Here is a 20209-nt window from a genome sequence, read left to right on the forward strand (position 1 = left end):
TCTACCTTGTTTGGGTAAGGGATATGGAATGCTGAAATAATCCTCATAAAATTCTAGAAGAGTCACTGCAGCATCCAGTGCATAATCTGCCTGATTTATTTTGTCTGGAACAGCATACACGGAAACCTGAAGAGAAACACACAAGAAAGTTACCCAAATGCCATAGTGGCTCCTCTAGAAGACTGGCATTAACAGTTTCATATTGTGGGATACAGTTGCCAATATTAAAGAAGACAATTGTATTAATGCTGACTGTTGCCAATTAATTCCCCTTCTGAAAACCACAACAAATGCTGGATAACAAATGCACAAATGTCTTTTTAAATGTTTACATGAGGTAGTGAAAGAGTAAAGAAGACTTAGTTGCTAAAAGTAAAATGACAGTAGGGCCCCGAGAAGTCAACAGAGCACCACAGCCGGCTTTTGCCCTAAGAACAGTAGCCCAGTATCGACGGCCTTGAGCTTAGGTTTTCACAGTGTTGAAGAACTCAGGGGATTCAAAACGAAGTCCAGAGCCTGCCTAAGGTGGGAAGCCTAATAGGAGATGTACTGCTGCATAAAGCTGGACCCCAAAAGACCAAGCCCTTCCAGTAAGGGTAAAATCAAAATAATCACCCTCTTCCTCAAGGAGACTGCAAGGAAAAGAATGCCTTATTCAAACCGTGGTACTGTATAGGGAAGAATGGGAGAATCTCCTCACAGAATCTGTGGCCAAAGGCAAACCTTCAAGCCATTTAGCAGCTGAACTCACAATAACCAGGCGGTCCAAAAGTCTGAAGCCAATAATCCCAAGGCTGGTAAATGCTTCCAGTCACCTGACAGGAACAAATACAAATTCTCTCTAGAAGAATCTACCTTCAACTCAGGTAATAAATGTTTATAGACACAATTAACCCTTCAACTCAGGTAATAAGTTTACAGATACAATTCACAACATACACAAAGGAATAAGACATCATGAGCAAGAGCCAGCAGAAACAACAAACTACAGAACCAGATACACAAAGACTTCAAATATGCCAATTACTAGACACAATATAAAATGTGTGTTTAATATGTTTAAAGAAATAAAAGGACTAAAAACACCGGTACATAAAAGAGATCTGGGGATCCAATTCCAATGTGGGTGTATGTGGGGATTTCCTCACATCATCAAGCTGTTCTCCCACACCAGCTGGGTATTCTACAATTCAATTTGATTCTGACACTACCTGGAGATAGCATCATATTCCACTGGTTAAGGATTCAGTCCTACAAGGCTGTTCCCTACCCCTACTTCAGACACCAATCACAAGTCCAGGTTATCACTTGTGCTTCTGACTTAGCAGCCATCAATTAGAGGTTACAAAGACCCTCTCCTTGGGCTTGATTAGTTTACTAGAATGGCTCACAGAACTCAGGGCAACATTTTACTTACTAGCTTAAAAACAAGTATAACTCAGGAACAGCCACACAGAGGAGATGCATTAGGACAAGGTACAGGGGCAGGGTGCCGAGCTTCCATGCCCTCTCCTACCAAGCTGCTCTTCCAGCAACTCCACTGGTTCGCCAACCCAGAAGCTCACAGAATAGAGGCATCATTACACAGGCTATTTGATTAAATAATTGACCATTGGTAACTGAATTCAATCTCCAGCTGGAGGTCACAGGGGTGGGACTAAAAGTCCCAACCCTCCAATCACATGGTTGGTTCCCTATCAACCAGCCCCCACCTTTAGGTTACCTAGGAGTTTTCCAACTGTCGTTCATTAACATAACAAAAGACACCTTCATAGCTCTCCACACTTAGGAAATTCTAAGAATTTTAGGAGCTCTGTGCCAGAATCAGGGATGAAGACCAAATATATATTCTTATTATAAAACACAGGATCACAGTATGGAAGACACATAAAAGTAACCATTCATGAAGGATTCACAAAAGTAAGCAAATCAACAGTTGGGTGTTTCTGCTGATATTTTCACTGCTGAACTGAGACTGCTCCCTACATCCAAGTCTCAAGCAACAGTTTCAAATCCCCAGGTAAGCAGAGGCATCACCAGAAGGATAAAACAACCTCAGTCCTATAGAAAGAAGGCAATTCAGTGGAGAAACCCTAACTAACTATTCAGGCCTCGGTGACTTATTCTGCTGGTGCACAAATAAATGAGGTATTACCAAATAAAGTGACCTGCCCCTCCTCTCCAAAAACCTTATTTACATTCAGAGCCACAGCATACAGATATGTAGGTTGTTCGCTACGCCATGCTACCCAGACATGTGACAAGTGCTCCTTGAAACTATCTTTTCCTCTAATACTCCAGCATTCCCTGGCCCAAATACCTTCCCCAAAGCCATTTAACACTCCAAGCCAACTGCTCTGTCTTACTTCCTTTCCGGGGCTAGAAATCCCCTGTTCAGATAGGCAGTGACATTCACTTCCAAACTGCAGAAAGTTACATAGACAGAAGCAACCTTAGAAACCACTGTCGGATCCAGTTCAACTTACACATTTTAAAGAAGTAGAAGCTAACTTCCAAAGGAAGCAGGGCCAAAGGGAGCAGAAAGCCGGTTAGTGGTGGAGCAGGACCATGACCCAGGCCAGACCAAGCCTCACCACGTCTTTGTCATTAGAGCCCCATGGTAAATATGAGCATCTGTGACAAAAGGATGACAACCAACCGGTTTGCCCAAGACTGAGGGGGTTTGCAGGATGTGGAATTTCGAATTTTAGAACCAGGACAGTCCCAGGCAGACCAGGACAAGCTGGTCACTCTGTGTGACAATCACAGTTTCACCTTGACTCCACTCTTGGTCATCTTGCTGACAGACTTAAAATCTGAGACAATGAAGGCCACCAGGTAGGTGCTCATCTTCACAGTGACATCAAAATGGTCTTCTATGAGTCCTTCAGCAATAGTCACAGATTTAACCTAAAATCAGAATAAGGAAAATCACCAAAGAATCCAATTACCCAAGATATTAAAAATATTTTATAAAGGGAAATTTCCTAACTCTCAGACATTTTGAAAGTACATGGCACAACATTTGTATGATTATTTAAAATTTTCCCTTTCTAATATATGGTTGTAATTAAGGTCAAATCATTCTAGAAACACTGTGCTGGAGGTTGGTTTGTGTCTCTGGGTCTCTCCATGTGAAGATACTGCCTCCCTGGTCAGTGCAGGGAAGAGACACTATACTCTTCTGGACTCTGGGTTTGCCTGTTCCACCCTAAGTCTCATCCACAGCAAATTTCTCTGAACAAAGAACACGTGTGCTTCAGGAGATGGTAAGCATCAGTGGTGAAATGACAGCCTGGCTGATGTTTTCTCTAAGCTGCCAGAATCACAGGATACTGGCACTTACTGAGTAGTTTCCTTCATTTGGCAAGATCATCTTCTCACCACTTTCAAAAATCAGAGGGAACACTGTCCACATCTACTTTGGAACTGGAGCTAATGACTTATTTAAAGGGCATGGAGGTTATCTGTCATACTTATCTTTACTACCATAATATTCTTAAAAGATTCCTTTTTTTCCCCTTTTTCCATCTGCCCAACCTCATGCCATAGTTACAAATTATATAGTTAATACTGGTATATTGTATATACAAATTACAGAAATATGGCCTTACTTGACAAAGCGCTCTCTTTAAAATCCTTATAAAAGATCACATGAATAAATGAAAGCAAAAATGCTTCGGAAGGGTCCTCTCTCTTAAACCTGACCTGAATTCCTTACACAGTTCCCCTCCCATCGACAGTGATGGCCTGCAGTGTCACTCTTACCACAATTTTGCATGTTTTTAGGGACAATTTTTTTTGTATAACTACAATTAAATTGTTGCTTGAAACAAAAGCATAGGTTGTAAATGAAAAAAGAAAAGTTGGCTATTTGTCAGGCAGTAAAACAAACAAAACAGATAACCTGAATGTTAACTGTCAACAGAGAAATGCCTGCGAATCAATGGATTTTTCTTGTGAGTAGATACACGAGAGTTTAGACTCACCAATGGCATATTGGAGATGGCGAGGTGTCTTGGTTCCCTTCTGATCTTCACTGAAAAACTCGCTTTGAAAGCAGGTTCATCAAAGCAGGGAAAGGCCATTCTGGCTGCAGTAGGTTCAAATTGTGTTGATGCAAGTATCCTAAAATTATGGCAAGGGAAATAAAAATACAGCATGAAGCACCAGGGACTGCTGTAATATAGGTGTGGTTCATTTTTTAATTCCTAAAGTTACCTTAAGCTTGATCAATCGCACTACCAAAAAAAAAATCTTTTATATGAAGAAAGCTATCATAAACTAAAAGACAAATAAAAAATAGGGAAAACTGATTGAAAGGTATTTGACAAAGGGTTAATAGCCTAAACAGATAATGAGCTCTTAAAAATGAGTAAGAATGTACCCAGCAGCCAAGTGGAACAGCAGACACAGATCATAAATAGGCGACTCACAAAAGAACCTACAAATGGTCAATAAACATATCCAAGGCTGTTCAACTGCCTTAATAATCAATGTAATGTAAATTAACAGGGAATAGCTGTTGGCTTTTTGGCTCTAAAATGATTGCCAATACACTGCATTAGAGGTGAGGAATATGGCAAGGGATATCAAAAGTTTGTGGACCCTTTGACTTCACAAATTTACTTCTAAGCATTTATTCTAAAGCAATGATCAACAAAGATGTCTGTGAAAATGTTGCTGATGCTGAAAAGTTGGAAACAAACTCATCTCCATCCATGGGGGATCAGTCAAATAAATCAACGTACAAACACATTTTAATAAAGTCATTAAAATGATGTACAGCCATAGTCATCCGTGTAAAACATTTCCTCAACATTTAAAAAAAACTCCCTTGTTCCCTTGTGACACAAAATATAACAAAGCTCCATTTACATAAAATAATGTATAGGCCTCTACCAAGAGAAGTCTAGAAGAATGTTCCCCTAAAACAGAAGGAGTAGTTATTTCTAGGGGCTTTAATGAGGATATATTTTACTTTTTAAAAAATTCTTTTTGGTAGTATCTGATTCTTTTTACCTCAAAAAATAATGTGAAATCAAAAAATAAGTTAGTATAATCTACTAACAAATAAAATCTGATTTTAAAATTAAGTGTAAAATCTTCCAATATAAATTATCTTCTTAAAAACAGAACTAAAAGTAGACTTACTATATGATCCAGCAATCCCACTCCTGGGTATATATCTGGAGGGACCTCTAATTCAAAAAGATACGTGCACCCTAAGGTTCATAGCAGCACTATATACAATAGCCAAGACATGGAAGCAACCTAAACATCCATCGACTGATGATTGGATAAAAAAGTTGTGGTATATTTATACAATGGAATACTACTCATCCATAATAAAGAGTAAAATAATACCATTTGCAGCAACATGGATGGACCCAGAGATCATCATTCTAAGTAAAGTAAGCCAGAAAGAGAAAGAAAAATACCATATGACATCACTCATATATGGAATCTAGAAAAAAAAAGGACACTATGAACTCATCTACAAAACAGAAACAGACTCTAAGACACAGTAAACAAGTTTATGGTTACTGAGGAAAAGGGGGTGGGAAGGGATAAATTTGGGAGTTTGAAATTTGCAAATATTAGCTACTACATATAAAAATAGATATAAAAATAAGTTTCTTCTGTATAGCACAGGGAACTATATTATCCTGTAATAACCTTTAATGAAAAAGAAAATGAAAATGAATATATGTATGTATATGCATGACTGGGACTTTGTGCTGTACACTAAAAATTGACACATGTAACTGACTGTACTTCAATTTAAAAAAATCTTGTGGTAACTTATGGTGAAAAGGAATGTGAAAACAAATATATGTATGCCCATGTATGACTGGAACATTGTGCTGAGTGCCAGAAATTGACACAACACTGTAAACTGACTATACTTCAATTAAAAAAAAAATCTATATATAGATATATATATACATACATACACACACACAAACAGAACTAAAGCAAGGCAGGAGAGGATCCTGAAAAAACTTAACTGAGACAAAAATATTTCCTCTAATAGGCTGTTATGGATTGAACAGTGTCCTCCAAAAAGATATACTGAAGTCTTAATACCTAATACCTGTGTGACTTTATTCATAAATAGCGTCTTACTGATGTAATCAGTTCAAGTCAGGCTTTCAGGTTGGGCTCCAATCCAATATAACTGATGTCCTTATTTATAAGAGAAGGGAAATTTGGAGAATGGCCATGTGACAACAGAGGCAGAGACCAAACTGATGTTGCTGCAAACCAAGGAGTGTCAAGGACTGATGGCCACCACAAGCCAGGAAGAGACAAGGAAGGACTCCACTCACTTAGAACGTAGGCCTGCTGACACCTTAATTTTGGACTTCTCTGGAACTGTGAGAGAATTCAATTTCTATTGTTTTAAGCCAGTTTATGGTACTTCGTTAGAGCAGCCCCAGGAAACACAGGTCAAGAGAACTAAAAATGTTTACCATATTGCAGAAATCTAAATAAACAAATAGGTATTTATTCTGATAGAGCTGGAGGAAAGAAAACTGGTTAAAACAGAATGAAAAATGAGATTCTAGAAAACAAAGGAAAAAAGGACCATAAGCCATTTTTAACTCTACAAAGAGATACAAAGGTAAAAACAAAGAAAGAACTCAACAATCAAGGGAATTTTAAAAGACAATCCACCTGAAATAATCAATTTAGTGTGGGAAGCACTTAAACTTTAAAAGAAAAAGAGAAAAAAATAATACCTCACTTTCCCTTCCTTGGTCCTGTAGGTGCTTTTGTAAAACCCATGGAAACTCTCAGAAAGACTGCTGGCATAGGCAATGACAACGGTGTACGGGACTCCAACACCCAGCGGCTCGGGAGCCAGGAGCGCGATTTGCTCTTGAGGTGGATATTCCAGGACTCTCAGTGGCAATTCAGACTGCCCCTCTGCAGCTCCCCTCCTCAGGGTGGCCTGCGATATGCGCAGGCGGTGACTATGCAGGATGATGGTACTGGTGGGCTTGCTGGCTGTGATTTCTATTTCCGTGGTTCCCTCGAAAGTCAGAGTGGTGAGATTTGCGTGGATCATGAGATCGTAATGAACTGGGATGATGTGCTCAGGAAGTCGCATTTTATTCCAAGGAAATGGAGCCCCATCACTAGCTTTGGGAGCTGAAGTTTCACTGCTCTGACACCAGGATGGATTTGACACAGTTAAGAGAAGCAACAGCGACGAAAGTAGAAATGACATGGTTGCCAGTGGCCACTTGATGGACTGAGCTATCATCTTGCTCAAACTACCTAGCGACAAATGTATAAAAGAAAAAAAAATGAGTCACTTAAAGATTATCAAGACAGCATAATTTCAGAACATATCCATCCAGAATTAACAGATACAGAGATCAACTTAACAAAAGCACTAGGTAAAATTACCTTCCCTATGTTACTGATTCATAGAAGAGAGAAGCTTATGGTCGGCAACAACCATTAACACCTAGTAAAAAGCATCATTCGGCTTTCAAAATTTATATTAATTCTATCAGTCAGGGTTCTCTACTGAAAGCAAGAACAAGCTCTGGCAGAGAATCCTGAGTGGCTCACTAAATGGGTCACACAGTTGTCAGGTCATCTGAGAAACCAGGCTCAATGACAGGCAAAGATTGGTAGCCAAAACCACATCAGAGAAATAGCTGCTCAGGTGATGAATCCCTGCCCTCACTGGACCTCAGAGGAAGCCACTCGACTGCCTGGAGATCAGATGCTGACACCCCGGCCACGACCACTAAAGCGAGGTCTCCACTGGCCCTGCAACTTTATTGTTTCAGCAGAAGTGAGGCATCCACATCACCGGGACGGAGGTAGAGAAAGCAAGAATCTGGACTTCGCAGCTTCTGCAGTGAGACAGACCTTGCTTCCCACTAAGTTTAAAAAGCAGAGAGTTCCTAAAACACAGGAAGCACAGGAAGAAAGCAGAGATGTTGAGCAGCAAGGCAGGGGAGGGGGAAGTATTCGGAACAGTAACCCTTAACAACACTGGCATCTTTGTCAAAAGCTGATTTAATATTTATTTAGACAGGAATGACTTAAAGAGTTTATGGTGACTTTCGTGATAGTTTGTGACAATCATCTCTATCACCTGGAGTCTCTCTTACAATGTATCCAACAAATATGTGTTGCATGCCTGCTACATACAAGCCTGTAGTTTCACTGCTCTGACACCAGGATGGAGTTGACACAGTCCTCAGTACTGTGTGGGATGTAAGAATACACAAGACACACATCCCAAAATCAAGAACCTTAAAATCCAGAGGGCAGAAAACATTTATACAAAGAATAAAACATAACAGAGAAAGTGTAAACTGCTTTAAGAATAATAATAAAAGAGAGTGCTGGGAGAGCATGGAATGGTATTGTCAAAGGGAGATGGTGACTCTGACTGCAGAGTGATGCTGAGATGTCCTCATGCAAGACCAGCATTTGAGCATTGTTGGAAAGACAGGTCAGATTTGGAAATGAACAGAGGGCATCAAAAGCACTGCAGGTGGAACAAGCCAGAGCAGGAGCTACAGCACAAAAGGAGAACATATAGGGCTATTCAGGCAATTGATGTGGACAGATAGGAACCCCAGGAGAATCTTGGAGAATGATTATTCACAAGGCAAGGAGGGGAGTGATTCCAAGATCGTACTCAAAGCATGATGGGAGTCATGCTACAGACCATATTTTGCACTTTATTTTAAAGGCTATGGGACACAAAAGGAATGTTAATTTTAAGGGATTTGGCCATCCATGCCCAGAGAACCAAGCATACTTCCTTCTCTCTCAGAGACAAAGCTGCCTCTCTTATATTGATTTGCCAGGAGTGGCCCATTAGGTGAACTCAGGTAATTAAAATGATGGTGGTACACTAGATTCTCCTTTCATGTTTCTCAACTTTGGCTGCATATTAATGTCATCTAGGAACATTTTTAAATGACTAATGCCTGGATCCCTAGGTAAAACAATTAAATTGGAACCTATGGTGATGAAGTCAAAGCATCAGAATCTTTCTCACTTTCCAGAAGTTCTATTGAAGAGCCAGACTGAGGAATGTTCTGAGATAATGCTTGCCAAACCATGGTCATATCCCTTGATCCCTATGTGGGGCACACTACTTCCTGGTAATAACTGATGTGCACTTCCCACCCCTCATTCTCCATCCTGCTCCCTTCCCAAACTCACAGCTACAGGTACTATGGCAGTAGCTTAGTGGGGTGGCCTGCACCCCAAGACGGTAGAGAGCACAGTGAAGGTGGCAGGTTCAAATATGTGACGACACTGGGAGTCCCCAAGTGTTCTCCAACAGCCCAAGAGGAGATCTAAAATTTCCAACTGGTTCAGAGTTGGCAGCAAGGCCCACGGGCTGCTGAAGGGGTTGGTGGTGGTACCTCACTGGGAGGCTTTGCAGTGTTGAGTCCAAGGGAGGAGAAGACCTAAGAGAACACAGTTATGTCTCACGGAGAATGCAGTGCCAGAAAACTAAAATGGAACATGTGATACAGACAGTATAAATGTTGGAATATGTATATGTATATATGTAATTATATAATTACAATATTAAATATAATATATACCTGTATAATTATAGCTGTATTAATAATATATATGTCAGGTTCACAATCAGAAGAGAAAACCTGGCTTTGAGTTCTTGCTCTGCCCCCTACCATGACCTTGGGCAGGTTATTTAATCCCAGTTTCATGTTCTTCATATGTAAAATGAGAATAATGCCTCTATCACAGGATTGTTGTGAAGATTAAACACACTAAAATATTTCCACTCACCCACTCCACAGATATTTATTGAGGGCCTATGATGTGTGGAGGGTTTTGCTAAGCAATGCAAGACAGCACAGGTCCCTGACCTCAAAGAGCATATAGTGAGGGTGAGGTGATTTTTAACAAATTTACAAAAGTGTATATGTGTGTGTATGTGTGTGTGTATACACACACACACACACAGACACACAGTTACCAACCGTGACTAGCTATGAAGAAAAAAAGCAACACACATAGTAAAAGAGAGTAACAGGGCAGACTGGAGCTGTCTGAGATTTTTAACTGAGATATAAAGGACAAATTCAAGTTAGTTAAGGAAAGAGAGACATTCCAGACAGGGGGCAGCGGGCACATCTCCCAGCTCAGGGGCAGTAGAGAGTTCTGGTCATTTATCAGGCCAGTGACCCTGAAGCACAGCACACAGCACAAAGATGCACCTGGAGAGGTGGGCGGGAGCCAGACCACCACACAGCCCTACGGGCATGTTAAGGACTTGGGATCCTATTCTAAGGGCAATGAGAAGCCACTGAGTTTTGTTTTGAGCTAAGAGATCTTAGGATCCAGTTCACACCTTAAGAAAATTACCTTGGTTTCTGGGTGGAGCATAGAGAACTGGGAAGAAGTAAAAGTGAAGGCTAAGAGATCAGTTAGAAAGTAGTCAAGACAAAATAAGCTACTGACTTGTACTGGGGTGGTGTCAACAGAAAGGGCGAGAGGAGACACAGAGAAATTGATGGATTCATCATCTCTTTTTAGGATGGATTTGAAGTGAGGTGTGAGGGAAAGGACAGTATGTATCAGGATGGCTGTCAGGATTCTAGAATGAACATCTGAGTAGTTACAGGTGCCCTTTGTTGAAACGGAGAAGGCCAGAGGTGGAACCAATTTAAAAGGGAGAGAGGAAATCCAAGGTTCATCATTTAATGTTTAATTTGTGATGTCTATGAAATATTCAAGGGGAAATATCAAGAAGGCAGTTGAATATACACAGATAGAGAGCACAGAGATAAGGATTTTAAAGGAATTTTCCATACTTGACTGTACTCCTTTAAAGTTTTCAAAAGTATCTGCCTCTGGCATCTGATCTTACTAAAGCATCTTTCGCAATCAATGCTGTGGATAAAAGTACAGCAGTAACAGTATCTAATTTTAATTCACAGCCAGAAAGAGTTCAAGACTATTTTAGAAACCTTACTGCCTTTGGTGATTCTGACTTTTCCAACTCACAAAGAAAGTCAGGGGCAACTGGCCCTGGGCTATCTCATCCTTCCTTTTATTGGGACACTATGGAATGTGAAATCCATAAGAGGTAATGGACTTTATTCCAAAATGCTCTGAACAACGAAATTAACAAGTACTGATAACAGTTTGTCACTGCTAGTAAATAACGAAAATGTTAAGCTAATTCTATTTTTTATACGTATTAGAATATTTAACACAAAGAATTTTTAACATATTAGAATTAAATATAGGCTCACCTGAAAATGTGCTACACAGCAGTACAATTACGACTCCTTGGGAAAAGAAATAAGTGGTCAATTTTTTTAAGTTTTGTTTTTTTTTTTTAAGTTGTTGAGCACATCCTGAGTTGGGAGCAAATACTCTGGGCATTCAGTAGAAAATGTAGCATTTCTTTCCGAACCTGGCTTCACAAAGAACCTTCATGAAAAAGTTAAGGAAGTGCCTGCACTTCACTTTCCTCGTGAAATTAACTTGCAGGCCTACCTGACGAGTAAGGCACCGGAGAGGAACTTTTAATTTGCTCAAGCTTCGTCTGAATAAAACCTGGCTGAGCTGGAGCCAAGTGAGGACAGACAACTGCTGGCAACAAGTACAGGAGAAGGGAGAGAATTGATCTTGAGGACACTTATGGACGTTCCCACAACACCCCCGCCCCCGTGATTAACCAAAGCCAAGTTCATTTCTCAGGCTATTGTCCCACAAGGTGCCCCATTCCGCCGTCCTCCTGCCCCTCCATTTGGCCCTACTCAGGAGTCGTGGATGCGGCGCTGGCAGGAACCCTGCCACAAGGCGGAGCGCAGAGGGGAGGCTCTCGCCAGCTTGCCGGGAAATGGCACGGCCAGAGGAGCGCGCGGAGCGGAAGCATCAGCCCTGCGCCTCTGGCCGTCCCCCAGTGGAAAAAGAGGGACAAGAACACGAGTGGGGCTGGCCAGCGCCAACCCCGGAGCCCTCCCGGAGGACTCGGGCCCTGACCCCATGACTCCCCCAGCCCCACGTTGTAGCCCAGTTGTCCTTTCCCTCCCCTCGTCCCGGGCCCCCGGGCCTCCCCGGCACAAGTAGGATGCCTGGGCCGCGCCCTTCCCCAGCTACGCAGCCCCCTCCCAGAGGGGCGCACCGGGAACGGCTTGCTGTACCTGGGGCTCGGGGCCCGCGCCTGTTCGCTCTCCCACCACTTCTTCGGCCTCGCCCGTCCCGGAACCGAAAGTGAAAGTGGAGCCGGGGAGTTGCACGCGGACGCTAAAGGCGCTGGGCTGAGCCTGCAGCGGGCGCAGAGGAGCCCCAGGCCCACGCGGGACCTGGGGAAGGGGAAACTCGGGAGTGGGGCCGTGGGGCCGAGCCGACATCGCTGTTACAAGATGGGAATTCACAAAACAGAGCGCAAGAGAAACAGCGGCGTTGCAAAGCACGGGAGAGCAGGCGGGAGGAGCACCCTTTTGGGACGCAGAATATTTTCTCTGAGTGTGTCTCAGAAGGCTTTTTTGTCTCCCGTCCCCCTCATTAATTAGCCTTTGGTGCAGAGGAGGTGTGGGGCGTTAGGAGAGGGCCGGTGCTCTTAGAGGGCACTTCAGCTGTCCGAAGCGCCCTTCTCCCCAACACCTGAACCAGCTCGAAGCTCTTTGGACTGAAGGCATGTCCATCATCTGGCCTCCACAAATGGGCTGAGGGTGCTTGGCCCGCCTCAAAAAGAAACGGGAACCCAGAACAACTCTGCAAAATGTTGAACCCTCTGGGCTTTCAGTTGTAGAGGGGTTGTGCTACAAGATGTCAGATGTCCAAGAGGAGGAAGGGGATACAGATGGCCCGGACCTGTCTCACCACTACCAAGGGGCTCTTGGACCCCAAGAATTTGCTGCTCCCCACATTAAAACGTTCTCCCTGGGTTTTCAAATCAAAAGACTATTTCTATGCTCTCCTTAGAACATTAAGACTGGATGAAATGTCCAAAGAGCCCATCTTTAAACAGTTGAGGGAAATGATGTAACAAGCCAAGGAAACACAAGCGTTCATGCTCACCACATGCTGCCCTGGCCCCTTTGGGACTTTCTCACTCTACTCAGGCTTTTTCCTCTCTCACTTCCTTCTCTGCCGCCTTCATTTTGAAAATATGGGGTTCCAAGTCACTAGAACAGTACTACTCAATTTTCCCCCTCAATCTTATGCCTCCTTTTGAAAAATATTACATTTTGTCCTGCATATTCTCTCCCATCAAGTATACTATAATATAAAATTAACACCCTGTACCCAGGCCCAATCAAAGTGGGATCAAGGAAAGTTTTTTCACTAAAATTCAACAAGAAAGGGCCTTAGGACCAGGTAATCGCTGCATGTTCGCAGGTGTGGCAGGGGTGTCAGTAGATAGCTGTAGCTTCCAAGGCATCTGGGTGTCAGTGAGTGATCCCAGTTTGCTCAGATGAGAGCTTCTTGTCCAGTAAACTCATGCATTTCTTTGTTTTCGTATTTCTATTTGGGGATATGATGTTTTCCCTTCAGTATCTAGTAAGCTCAGTTTCTTTTCAAATATTTCTTGAAGGTCGGGGGGAAGGAACTGAAGGCATCATACAGACTGGAGGTTGCTATCAATCACAAGTGAGGAGGCAGGAAGAGGGGAATGTCTTTACATAGGCCTGGGCAGAAGGGAGCCAAAATGTCAGAAGAAAGCTGACTCTCGACTTTTCTCTCCCAGCCCCTCCTTCGCTCAGACTTTAGACTCAGTTACAATGGCCAAGATTCCCTTTTCAGAATCCAAGTGCACTATAAAGAAAGCAACAAGACCAAGGATTTGGCAGCGTTCCCTCCTAGTTTCAAAGCTCTAACAGGATTTGCAGGATGCAGACCTCAGAGTGAGGGCTTTAAACTTGAAGGAGTCCCATTTGTAGAGTCTGTAAGATCAAAACTTAGTAGCCACCAAGCTTAAAAATGGTATTAGAGGGAAGTGGACAGAAAGAAAGGGTGCCCCGGTTTATTACTTACCAACTGTTAGATACTGTGCTAAATGCTGGCCATATGCATTTGTGTATATGCATACATAATTTCATCTTTTCAGCAATCATGTAACGTAGATATTATGCTGTATAGATGAGAAAAGAAAAGAGAGGTTGGCAAGTTGCTCAAAGTCAAAGAGAAAATAAAAAGTGAAACCTAAATCTGAATGCTTGCTTAGTCTGTTTGACTCCAGAGCGCATGTTTTCCCCACTGACTCACAGTGTCCTCAGCGAGCTGTTATTTCCTCCTTCCCCTCACCCCCATTTCACTTGGCACTTCTGGCTTTGCTCTCTTCCAGGCAGCCCCTGTCAGTTTCTCAATATGAAAACCCTTCCTGGAGCCTCCCCATTTCCTCCCAGTGGAGATGAGGTTAGGCTGCTGTGACATGGCAACTCTAAGACATCAGCAGTTGAAGAATACAAAGCTTCATTTCTCACTCCTGGAACACAGCCACCGTCAAGAGGCAGGGTACTCTGCCCTGCACAGCCGCTCTGGGGGCAGAGTGACAGAGGCTTGTCATCTTATAGGTGCATCCAGCTTAAGCTTTTGGCCTTCTGGACTCCCATGGCAAGAAAGAATAAGTCCAGAGAATTCTGCATCAGCGTGGAATAATACACATCACTTCCACTCACATTTCATTGGCCAGAACTAGCAACACGGAGTTCTGCAAATGCAAGGAGAGGCTGATAAACACCAGTACTACTATCTGCCCCACAGTGTAAGAGGTCAGTTGAGCCCATGTATTTCAAAAGCTTCGCAGGTGGGAGCTGGGAGAAGGTGAGAGTCCTCCTCAGGCTTTAGCCGTTGCAACTATACAACTTTGGGTTATTACTCATCAATTTTTTTTCTGATTGGGTTCCAGAGTTTGATCAAGGGGTGTTCAACTTTGCTCTAATTAATTGGATCAGTTCTGTCTTCGTTAGCTTTTGCCAGTAAATGTCAGCATTTGGCTCATTTCTTCTCTTTTGCTGCCAAAATTGCTGCCATTTGGACCCTATCGCTACTCTCCTTTTTGATGTAAAATCTTACCCAGCATCATGATGTAGAAAGCAGACAAAAAGAGGCTGTTCTGAATAAGTGGGACAAACCCACCATTCAATCCTTGCCAGCTGCCTCTCAGCCCCACTCCTGCATCTTCCCTCCCACTCCACACACACTGTGGTCCCTGAGGTACCTCCACTGGCTCCTATGGCCCCACAACTTAATTTTTTAAACACCACCTTAAAAAAGAATAGCCATGTCCCTCATTCTTGATATTCTTGATAAAAAGGATGACACTTTTTTTTCCCTATGTGCCAAATTGCAAGGCAGGCCTACTCAACAAAATCTATATACCATTTTATTAATACTCAGAAACAAAGAAGAAGGGATAGAGGCCAAGTTAAAAGAAAGACTGTTCCAAAACAGGCCACTGAGCCCACAACAACTAATAAATTCCTCTGAAACACTGTGGTTTGAGAGCGTGTACTTACACTCTATCTCTATTGGATCCTCACTGTGTACTTGTATAGGTGGCTAGTAGTTTCATTTTTCTAGAATGAGGAAACTGAGGATTTGAGATGGTAAGTGACCTACCAGGGACCGCCCTATGGCAAGAACCTGCTCTAAAGTGAAGCCAATTCAAAGGAAAGTAGATGACAGAGAAAGAGAAAGACAGACAGAATAACCCCACTGAGGCCCTGAGACTCAGCTGTCCTGAGCAAGCTCTACCCTTAGACTTCCCAGTCAAGGGAAGCAATGAATTTCGTCCTTGATTCAGCCAGTTTGAGTCAGGCCTCAGAAAGGTCCTAAGTCACCAGTATGATAGCACTAGAGGAGGAGCGATGGATGCCAGCTTCTGTAGGAACAACTTGAGTTCTCACTAAGTGACCAAAACTGCTGTCAGACTACTAGGACCGCTGGGTCCTGAAGAACTTTCTATGCAACTGGAGGACTGATGACTTGTTTTCCATTTTCCTCCCTCCTCAGACAAACTTTTGACACCGAGGGTCACCTAAGCATACCTCCAGTTCCTGCAGCCTGATGGAACCCATGGACCTCACCCTCTTCCGTCCCTCCTCAGTAAGCAAGAGACCACCTCACTGTGAGCCTGCCTGCATTCTGTATTCCTGTGGCTCTTCCCTTGCTCATTTCAACCAGAAGGTAAATCACCATAACACATGTTTTTAAAATTTACATCTTTCATTACTATGAGATTGAGCACTACCCTGAACATATGTTGATTAGATGTTCTTTACTTTTTATTTACTCTTTTGAGAATTATAGGTTTATGTTCATTGTACCTTTATCTACTAGAAAATTATTAGTTATATAAAAATTATCTGTGACACACAAGAGAAATTCATAAATGCCACTAAAAATGGAAAACATCACAGTCAGCAAGGCTCTGTTGTTTCAAAGCAATGTCTAAATGAATCATGTCAATTTCTTCAAAATCTAGACCTATACCTGCTACATTAAGTTACTGGAGATGATGGAGTTTATGAGATATTGTCAATCTGAACATTAAAGCAAATCTTGGTTCGGGAAACCGGGTCCAGGTTTGATCTTGTTTATGGCTCCCTCTGCAACAGCAACTGCACAAAGAATGAGTTATCCAACCAAGAGTGAGCGTGTTCTTTGCATCTACTAAAAGGAATTAAAACATACTGGTATGAAAACATAGGTAGGTTTGTTGACTGTGTTTTCTAAGGAACCATAGCATTATACTACCAAAGAGTTTTCATACTCTCTCACATACTGAGGGGGGACAGAAGAATCTGTCTGCATATTAATGTTACTGTACATTGAAGGAACTTTTGTTCTATAATCATAGGATGTGGACAGTCTATGTCCTTGAGGCAAGAAGGATTTGTAGATCAGGAAAGTGACTGATGAAGGACTAACTGGGAAGAAACTAGGGAAAGAGCTTGACTCTAGTGACTAGAAAGATCTGATACTTCACTGAGCTGAAAATGTTAACTATCTACCAAATAAGAAATGAGAAATTGATTACTGGCTGAAATTTTTCACTGGTGTAAAATGAGTCAGGTTCTGACTACCAGAACTGATTCCAAATTCAAGAGAAAGATGACATATGAGATTCTGACCAATAAAGAGATGAGGGTTCAATAACTGGATTTGAACACTTGATGAGGAAGATGACTAAAGGAAGAAAGAGCTTTTATAGGCTAGGGAATCTATGGTAGGACCAGTAAAAGCCCAAAGTCAAAGAGAGTTTTAAGAGAGAGACAAAGGAAGACGGGTCCTTAGGGCTGGGAGTCAGGGAAAGACCTGAGAAAGCCAGGGCAGCAGCAGAGAAGAGCTGCAAATCTGACTCATCTGGGCCTAACACAAGAGATTCTAGAGAGACCCAAAGTACTCAGCAGCTCCAGCAGCAGGGCCATCCAGATCTACCTCAGGGCAGAAGTTTCGAATCTTTGCCTATGTCCACTGCCCAGCTCCCAACCTAGCAAGACCACAAGGAGGGGAAGAGTCCAGGACTGAGTAGACGGATCAGCCAAAGATGTCCAAATGAAATTCCAGTTAAATCAGTGAAAATTCTGGGCTCTTCTGTTTCTGTAGCACCGTGCCGAACCTCTTTGGTTTCCCAGTCCTGGTGATAGACCACTGAACTTTCACAGTATGAGCCTAAGAGTCAAACAGTTCCCATTCTAAAGGATGCAAACAGCAAAATCATAATATAGTAAAATTTTATATTACTCATTTAATGTAGTACACTGCAAAGTAAAGAAAATATCTAAACTACTGAAGTTCTTTCTTTTTCTTTCCTTCTTTCCTTCCTTCCTTCCCTCCCTCCCTAACTCCCTCCTTCCTTCTCTCTCTCTCATCAGTTATTAATAGATGCAATGAATAAAAAGAAGCAAAGGAATGCACCAGAATAATTTAGGGAACTTGTCTTACAAAAAAAGATTCCTTATCTCCACCATGAGAAATTCTGATATTTATAGAACTTGACTGATATATATCCTAGAATTCAAGGGCAAATACAAATTTTCTTTAAGGAAAAAAAAAAAGTTTGGTTTACACTGCTGCACTGAGGGCAAAGGGGATTCTCCATATCTTAGCCAGAAAAGTAGGAGGATAAGTGAACTCCTGAGGGCCACACCTCAACATTGGGCAGCATCTGTTTGAGTTTTGGAACCTACAAGGAACCACTGAAGGTGATGCAGATAGAGGAGGGAAGAGAAGTGGACAGAGTCTGGGGTCACCTGTGGTTGTTGACAACTATCTAGATTATTTCTTCGGATTCTTCTTCTTAACCAATTGAGAACAAGAAAATATCAAGTTTGAAGATCAAAGTATGGGTACTTAGTGCAGGGAAAGGACCACTGAGGCCATTCTACGTGTGGGTTTTGATCTCTGAATCCTCAGTTTGCAAGAGCCTGCACAGTGAGGAATTAGTAAATGTTAACTGTTTTCAGACTACAAACACTAAGTAGAAAGATGGTCCACAGATGGGAGGACTATGTCAGCAAGGACACTTTTGAAAGACAAAGCGAATGTTAACCTAATGGGGAGGAGGGGCAGGAAGGGACAGAAAACCAGCATACACCATGTCTCTTCATTGGCAAAGCCAGAGGGCAAGGAAGTCCATCACTACTGGTCAGTCCCAGGGCGTGGAGTGGGATGAGAGGAGTGCAGAGTGGATCTGGGGGCGGAGCGGGGTGCAAATGGAAGGTCTCCAGCACACACTTATTGAACAATATTGCAAGTGTTTCTAGGAAACCACATATCAGTTTGGGACGGTGATCACCGTCCAATTTACCTGTTCATTGACAGAAACAAGTAACTGAAAACCAACCCCACTTTATGTTCTGTATCCATGTAATTACAAAGACAGAAAAAGAAAATAACCAAAAAGATCAGTGACATTTTAAAAACTAATTTCTATGTTGTATCAGTCAGGGTTCAATCACAGAAGACAGAATTCATTCAAGCTACTGAATCAGAAAAGGACTGACTGCAGGCTGGGCCATGACTTATATAATCAGCGGGAAGGCTTAAACACACACTAGAGGGAGCTGCCAGGAACAATTCCCAAAGCTACCATGGAGCACTTGGCCACCAACGAAGCTGCTTCTCTTGCCATGACCCAGAAACCATCTGCTAAACTGGGCAGCAGCTAGCATCGCTGATGGCTCCAGAACCATGTCCTGGATGCTCCAATTTGTCCCAGCGAAATGAATATCTCAAGCTTTGCCTCTCTCCCCACTTAACTCAGTTCCAAATTCAAGTCTCCCACCAGCACTTCCGTTTGGCAGAGCCTAGCGCACCTCCAGAACCTCGGAGCAAAGGAGTCTGGGAAATGAAGTATTTGCTTTCCAGACTCAGCAGTGGAGAGAGGAATCCTAAAAAGAGGCTGGAAGATGTACTGAGTGAGCCAGTATGTTAAACTGTGTAGAGACTGAACATAAAAATTAAAAAGAAATAAAACAATGACGCAGAGGCTTCAAGTCATTTTGAATGCTTTTATGGACCAAAAAAATTACTGGGAAATTGATGGTAGATTTAGATTATGAGAGGCATGGGGCACTTGGGAGTGGGATGAGTACTTCTGTGACATAAGTGTATTGCCAAGCATCAAGTTACAACTTGGTATCTTTGAAATGTCTCTAGAGGCTCTCTTTCTCCTGTCTGCTCACCCCTTCTTTCCCTCCTTCTGGGAAATGCATAGGCACATGGCTCAGTCTTGGTCTGGGATGGACATGGCATCCTCATTCTCTAGCTCAGTGACCGGTTCGAGGACTGGCACACGACCAAACCCAGGGCAGTCAGAAGCCTTGCCCGGGATTATTCTGGCTGAAGCTGACAGGGAAGCCTCTGTTTTTCTTTTTCCTCGTGGTTTCAGTGTTGTAAGAATGTGGCCTTAGGGTTAATGGCCAAGCTTCCACTGTGGGGCAATGCCTAAGTAAACGAAACCAACACCAAAGAGGAAAAAGAAATTAGAAGCAGGGCTTGAGAGATTCCTTTGTTGAACACATATTCTGATTTCACTCTTATGGTCTGGAGCTGCCTCCTTTCTGCAGTTATTTCCTCAGTTCTGTGCGCTACCCAGCATCCTTCCAATAAATCATCCCTTTTGGTTTTTGGTGGTTGTTGTTTTTTTTTTTTTTGGTTTGGTATTTATTGTTTATTATGTTCCAGACTTAGTGCTAAATTCTGTGCAAATGGTGTGCCGATT

General features: G+C 42.5%; 1 protein-coding gene across 7 annotated transcripts in view; it reads right to left on the minus strand.

Moving 5' to 3' along the window:
* ERAP1 (endoplasmic reticulum aminopeptidase 1) overlaps positions 1-14110 on the minus strand; it is a 53677-nt gene extending 39567 nt beyond the window's left edge. Inside the window, exons 1-6 of one of the 7 annotated variants that reach the window (XM_074360380.1) lie at positions 14014-14029; positions 11280-11315; positions 6747-7287; positions 3990-4128; positions 2776-2910; positions 6-126 (exon numbers count right to left, since the gene is read on the minus strand). In XM_074360380.1, coding sequence (XP_074216481.1) covers positions 6-126; positions 2776-2910; positions 3990-4128; positions 6747-7273 — 922 coding nt within the window. In that variant the 5' untranslated portion in view covers positions 7274-7287; positions 11280-11315; positions 14014-14029. Of the gene's footprint in view, positions 1-5; positions 127-2775; positions 2911-3989; positions 4129-6746; positions 7288-11279; positions 11316-12176; positions 12630-14013 lie in introns of those variants that run through there. The other 6 variants (XM_045512517.2, XM_010949545.3, XM_010949541.3 and 3 more) reach the window with 6 other exon arrangements.
* Between the last annotated feature and the right edge of the window lie 6099 nt (positions 14111-20209).

The sequence above is a fragment of the Camelus bactrianus genome, chromosome 3 (genome assembly GCF_048773025.1).
Source record: "Camelus bactrianus isolate YW-2024 breed Bactrian camel chromosome 3, ASM4877302v1, whole genome shotgun sequence".
Classification (NCBI taxonomy): domain Eukaryota; kingdom Metazoa; phylum Chordata; class Mammalia; order Artiodactyla; family Camelidae; genus Camelus; species Camelus bactrianus.